Consider the following 6,401-nt stretch of genomic DNA (forward strand, 5'->3'; position numbering starts at 1 on the left):
GGCTCAAGTAAGTGGTGGGAGGGACCCCGGGCAGGGAAGGAGCATGGGGGGGGGGGGAAGTGGCCCCTCCCCACCCATGCCCAGTGCCCTGTGCCTCAGCTGCTTGCAGCCCACGTGGGGCTGCCTGTGCCCGCTCCACACAGCCCCATACAGGCTGCGAGCGCCTGCAGTGCGGGGCGCCGGGCATGGGGCAGGGAAGGGCCGCTTCACCCCCACACTCAGCTTTTCCCAAGATGGGGACCAGGGGGTGGAGCACTTGTCAAAGGGTGGGGCTATCCATGCAGCCCTTCACAGTCTGCCAAAACTGGGTAAGCGGCCCTCCACCCAAAATAATTGCCCGCCCCTGCTAGACCCATAATAATACAACCTAAGGAAACAAAAGATCATCTTGGTCATCTATCTGACTTATTTGCATACAGTAGGATACTGAATTTCACTCTGTGATCCCTGCATTAAGTCCATGGGCAGATATAGGATTTTGAAAACCAGGGTGCAGATACTGCAGTGCATCATTGCATATAAGAAAACACTCACTTTTTTTTTCCAGGTAAAAAGAAACTAGAAACTTTACTAATAGGCTGGGGCCTAGGGCTATATTATTCAGTTTAGGATCCAAGCAAAAGCAAGTATAACTTTATTGGAAAGAGCATTAATTTCCTATGTGTTCTGTTTAAAAACAAAAAACAAAACCCAAAACCAAAACAGACAAGGTAAAAATAATGAAAAGACATTTCATTAAATGTCCTGCAGTCAGTAAAATTAAATGTACTTCAATTTCAGAGTCATAAAACAAAATTTAGCCTCCTGGAGCATCTTGACAGTGCATTTAATGCTTCACGAAAAGTTATTTCCATGCCAGAGCTGAGGTTTCTAGATAGAATTTAAAAGTAGTCTACAGGGCTGTGAAATAGAAGTTATAATACCAGGACCAGCAAATACACAGCAAAATTGCAGAACAAAGATTAGCTTGGTTAGTGAAATTATTAAAGAGGAGAGAGGGTTGTTACACCTGTGGACTGGAGTATAGGAGGGATCAGATAGATAATAATGCCATGGAATCAAGTGACTCCCGCGCTGCTGCCCGAATAGAAATGCTGCTGCTGCTGCCACACAGCTGGTTTTAAACTTTGGGTAGACCAGGAACCAATATGTGTATGTGCGGGGAGAGGTATATGACAGCATCATGGCACCCCCTGGATCTTCCCCTGTATAACTCCTACCCACTCTGACCAGCCATGATTCTAAACCAGCAGTGTTCAACCTGATTCACCTGCAGGTTGGATGGGCAGTGCCCAGTCCCTCTGCAGGCTAGATCCTGCTTGTGGTCCCAATCTAGCACGCAGGGCAGGCACCATCCAGCCACGTACAGGGGCAGACCAGCCCCATGGTTAAGGGAGTATGGCCTGGCCCCTGGGTGGAGGGGGCATGAGCAGGCCTCAACCCAGCCCTGCATGAGGGAAGGAGCCATAGCCCAGCTCAGCCCAGCCCCTGGAAGGGGTGGGGGTGGAAAGATGGAGTATGGCCCCTGGTGCTAGGGGAGGGGGAGGCCCTGCTTTGATCCAGACAAGGGGGGAGGGGTGTGGCTCAGCTCTGACCAGCCACCGCACAGGGTTCAGAGTTCGGGAATTTGGCTGCGTGGTGGGACTGTATTCATGGCCACTGCTTCCCCCACTGCCATATTCCCAACCTGTGAGGAGCTCCACAAGCCGCATTTGGGCTGGAAATTGAGCACCCCTAGTTTAAACTAGTGATTTTCAACTGGGGCGGCCCCCAGACCCTCTGAAGGCTGCCATGAGCTGCAAGGAGATAAGCAAGGTGCCAGGAGGGAAGTACAAGCTTGCCCCTGCCTGGATGATTCCCCAGTGCTTGTTGCCTGGCCCAGGGGTTAGGAGGTGAGTACTGTCATCTGTACGTTCAATTTTGGAGTTGCATATCACTCAGTTCACAAAATTTGCACCCCCTAGCTTCCGGCAGGGCTGCCTCAGGCCCAAAAAGGTTGAGCCCCACTGCCCTCAACCAGTGCTGCCTAAACTTTTGGCCTCGTGGCCAGGGCCGCCTGTACCTGCGTTGCCAGGTCTTACATATGAAATGATCCTATTGGAAGCTCAAAATTTAATTTGCTGAAAAACTACCGTACACTGAAAAAGTATGCAAATAAGTCATCTTCTTATATACTTTACATTGCTTACTATAGCTCGCCAGTGAGTGAAAACTGGATCACCAAAGTTGAAGCGTTTCTCTATTTCAAGGCAAGCAGTTATAAGGAAGTGCTGACAGCCAACCCTTTGGTTAAGATCAATAGCATAGTGCCTGTTCTCTGCCTCTTACCAGGCAGGGAAACACTATGTATCTGGGTCCAAGAAGGCAGTTTTTAAGCAGTCCCGGGGATAACTGTTCTTCTGGCGTGGTTTAGTACCTGCCAAGGTGTTAGGGCTTAAAGCTCACTTGCGGGAAACAGGAGGCTCCTCCCTAGCTTGCTCCTGTGGCCGTATGGCGGAGGGCAGGCAAAACTTGGGGGCATCTGAACCCCAAGCCTTTGGGCTTGGGCCTGCATGTAGGATGCCTGCCAAAATCTGACTTTGGAAATATCTGAAGCCCCTGGTGGGGGTGGAGGATGTTTGCCGGTTGTAGGACCACTTATGGTTCTGGACTGACTCATCGATTTGGACTTGATTTGGCTTGGAACACAAAAAATTTATTTAAAAAAACCCCCCAAAACCCAGAAGGCAGTTAAGAGAATGAGAATGGCTTGGGTTTTGCCTATGCTGTATCAGTGAGCTGCAATAAAAATTTCCATATGTTTTGAAATGCAAAAATGTAGAACTCGGGTCAGAAATGAGACCAATTAGGAAATCGCAAAAAAATATATATATATATATTTTTCTGCAATCTTTTGGGCTCATCAGGCTCTGGGAAAATTAAAGATGGTAAAAAGTCCCCATAGGTAGGAAATAAGCTTCATTTTTGCACAAAGGGAGCTGGAGATGGAAAAGCTGTCCCTGTGGTCAATGAGAGGGTCTCCGTGAAAGTGTCCCTGAGGAGTGCTGAGCTGCTCATTGTTGTGTAGGCCGGGCGTTGGAGGCGTCCGATGGCAAATCTCTGTTGTCCTGCAATGAAGTTTTAAAATCCACAATCTTTTTTTTGGCCATTTCCTACTTGGTTCTAATAAAAGGCCTCATACCAGAACCAAGAGTTGTAGAGTTTTGTCTCGGACCAACATGGCTACCACAGGCATCCCTCATACACTGAGAAATGCGAAAACCTAGAACTCTTGGTTCCAAAGCGATACCTTGTATTGGACCAACTGAGGAATTGCAACATGTATATATTGGTTCTGAAATGAGGCCTTTTCTTAGAACCAAGTAGGGAATCTCCAAAAAAAAAATGAGGATTTGAAAATTTGTATAAGATATATAAAATATCTTTTTTCTGCAAGCTTTTTCATACATTTGGAACACTTTTCCGGAGTGTGCATCATCCAAGGGCTGAAATGCTCAGATAACGTTGAGAATTATTGTACGCCCGCAGCACAGCCCCAGGAGGCGCTGCCATGGCAACCGCGCGGGGCGGGGTCAGAGGGCACGGGAGGATCAAAAGGTGCACGGAGGTGGGGCGGGACCTGTTGCTAAGGGCGGGGCTTGGCTCCGGAAGTGCGAGCGAGCAGACTGACGCAGCTGCGAGCCAGTGCGGCGGTTGCGCGCAGCCCAGGCCGCTGCGGATTGGGTGGGGAGGCAGTGCCAGGGTTCGAAGCGGTGGCGGGAAGGCAGGCGCGCGGGGCCATGGAGGTGCTGCTGGGCCAGGCGGAGCAGCTGCCCTCGCTCCTGGGCGCGGCGCGCTCGGCGCTGGCGGCGCGCTGGGACGCGGCGGCGCTGCAGCGCGCGCTGCGCTGGGCCCGCTACTTCCAGCAGCTGCACGACCGCTTCCGCGCGCGGCCCCGGGTCCGCGCCGCGTTGGCGCAGCGCCTGGCCCGCGCCCGCCCGCCGCTCGCCTTCGCGCACCTGGGCCGCTGCCCGCGCCTGCTGGCGTTGGCGCTGCTGGAGAACCGCGCCGCGCCGCCCTCTGCCGCCCCGGCCCTGCTGGCCGCACTGCTGCCCGCCCCGGCGCTGCTGGCCCGCCGCAAGGCCGCGGCGCGCGCCGCCGGGCCCGACCTGCGGGCGCGCACCGAGGCACAGCTGCTGCTGGCGCGGCTGCGGGAGGACGCGGGGCGGCCGCGCCGGGCGGCGGCGCTGCTGGAGATGCTGCCTGCGGCGCGGGTGGCGGCGGCGGCGCTGCTGCTGCCGCCAGACGCACCCGGCGACGCGCTGCTGGCCTGGCTGCCGGGCCGCCTGGCCGCGCTGCCGGCGCCGCTCGCGGCCCAGGTCGCCGCCCGGCACCCGGCGCTGGGCCGGCGCTACGTGGCGCTGCTGGAGGGCCGCGCCGGCCGCCTGCGCTACGACCCGCTGCGCGGCTGCTGGGACGGACCCTGGGAGGAGCTGCGCGGGCGCTGGCGCGGCCTGTGGCGGGCGGGGGAGCCGCTGCGGGCCGCCGCCCGCGCCTGCCTGCTCCGCCGGAGGGCTGAGGACGGCGGCTTCCGCGTGTGCGGCCTCAGCGTCTGGACCGACCTGCTGCTCGACTTGGAGGCGGACGAGGACCAGGAGCAGGGAACCGTCTCGAGCCCCTCGACCGGGTTGAGCTTCCTTCATGCCTAAGCTGTGCCTGTGCTGTGCCCCCAGGACACTGCCCTACACCTGGACGGGACCTCCCGCCGGCCAAAGCTATGGACAGCCCACTTGCTGAGGCCGTGGACTGAGGTGGGCCTGGCTGCCCTTTGGCAAGTCACTGTTGCGCCCACCCCTTGTCAGGTCACCTCTGTCACTGTCCCCAGCAGCTCCCTGCCCCTTTTCAAATCATCTCTGTGCTCGCCTGTTGTCAAGCCACTTCTGCCACTGTCCCGGGCAGCTCCTCACCCCTGTAAAGCCATCTGCTGCTGCCCCCAGCAGCTCCCCCTCTCCCCAGCTCTGCCGTTGGGCTCTTCTCATCCTGCTTCTCACCAAAAAGAAGCAGGTCCCTCTGTTTTGGGCCTACCTGGTGGAAAGTGCTCCTCAGCAACACAGAAACTGACTTACCTGTGGCAGGGGGTTGAGCTACATGATGCCATGGATACAGGGGTTTTGGGGGGAGGTCTGTCTTTATCCAACTGTTACCAGAGTATCCAGAAGTCAAGCAAGAATTTTTAGGCCTGCCTTTGTTCCCCTGTTAGGGCAGCCTTCTGTTGTCCAGTGATTGCTAATTTTTCAGAACCGCAGCATGCTCCTCAAGAGCCTCCACATCTGCCTATGTGCAAGTCGGAAGAGGAAGTGGCTGTGTGCCAAATAGGATAAAAGCCAAAGACGTATTAACAAAAAAAAAGTTGGGGGGAGGATATGTTTCCTTTTATTTATTTTTTTTATGATTATTATTTTCCTATGATGTGGAACATTTCTTTTTCTAATCTGTATGGGAGTGTATGGGACACTCAATATCATTGTTAGTTTAAAACATCTAGACTAGATGATTAGTCCTCACTTTCCTTTTCATTAATAGCAAGAACCGGACTGTTAGAGATAAAAAACATAGAACTTCATTAAACCTTTTGAGTTCTTCAACTGTTTCTGAATCTTATTCATAGTAACTTTTGTCTTCAATAAAGTGTATCTGTGATCGCAATCTGTGCACAAACCGGGCTTAATGAGCACCAAACAGAGTAAAAGGTCTGGCTGTGATCCATGGTTGAGGCTTGGCATCTGCCATTGGCTACAAAAACTGACAAAGGTTGCCTTCAACTTGTCATCCTCAATGACATTTGGACATCTGCTGTGTTGAAATGAGACCAGTTTTCAGCTTGAATTCAGAATAAGGTTTCATCTCCTTTCAAGAGTCTCAGTGAGAGGCCTCATTTATGCCACTGCAGCTCTTTGGCTTATTTAATCACGACTGGTTACATAGAGATGGGGAAACTGGTATTGCCCTGCAAAGTGGGTTTTATCATAATACACACATAATTGGCCCATGGAGTTTTAAGATTGAATAGGTAGTATAGCCAGAGAGATTTGCTATTACTAATCTCCCTTTAAAATATATATATATTTCAGTAAGAAGTGGAATTTCATCTCTGAAAGTGGAAGGAACTTGACTTGCAGCATGCAACATTCTGCCATCTTATTACACATAACACGTAAAGGAAATCTGTTTGGCTGAACAGTTTAAATCCAGTATAGATGCAAAGACAGATTGTGGCCTCCTGGCTCATTACTGTGCAGTTGGTTACTGGAGTACTCAAGTATTGTCCTACTGTAGGGGTTTTCAACCTTTTTTAAAAAGTGTAGCCCTCGTGGCCAGATGCGGGGCAGGTGGGGGGAAGGGCATGACCAGGACTGGTGGCA

General features: G+C 52.9%; 1 protein-coding gene across 1 annotated transcript; it reads left to right on the forward strand.

Annotated features, from left to right (window-relative positions):
• The first annotated feature begins 3,627 nt into the window (after positions 1 to 3,627).
• Positions 3,628 to 5,624, forward strand: FANCF (FA complementation group F). Its single transcript, XM_059722727.1, has one exon. The coding sequence runs from the start codon at positions 3,780 to 3,782 to the stop codon at positions 4,686 to 4,688; it is 909 nt and encodes a 302-aa protein (XP_059578710.1). The 5' UTR covers positions 3,628 to 3,779; the 3' UTR covers positions 4,689 to 5,624.
• The last annotated feature ends 777 nt before the right edge of the window (positions 5,625 to 6,401 follow it).

This window comes from Alligator mississippiensis, chromosome 2 (genome assembly GCF_030867095.1).
Source record: "Alligator mississippiensis isolate rAllMis1 chromosome 2, rAllMis1, whole genome shotgun sequence".
NCBI classification, from domain to species: Eukaryota; Metazoa; Chordata; order Crocodylia; family Alligatoridae; genus Alligator; species Alligator mississippiensis.

Excerpts from the sequence above, each read along its gene's own strand:
- FANCF (XM_059722727.1), top strand. The coding sequence starts at position 3,780 with ATGGAGGTGCTGCTGGGCCAGGCGGAGCAGCTGCCCTCGCTCCTGGGC.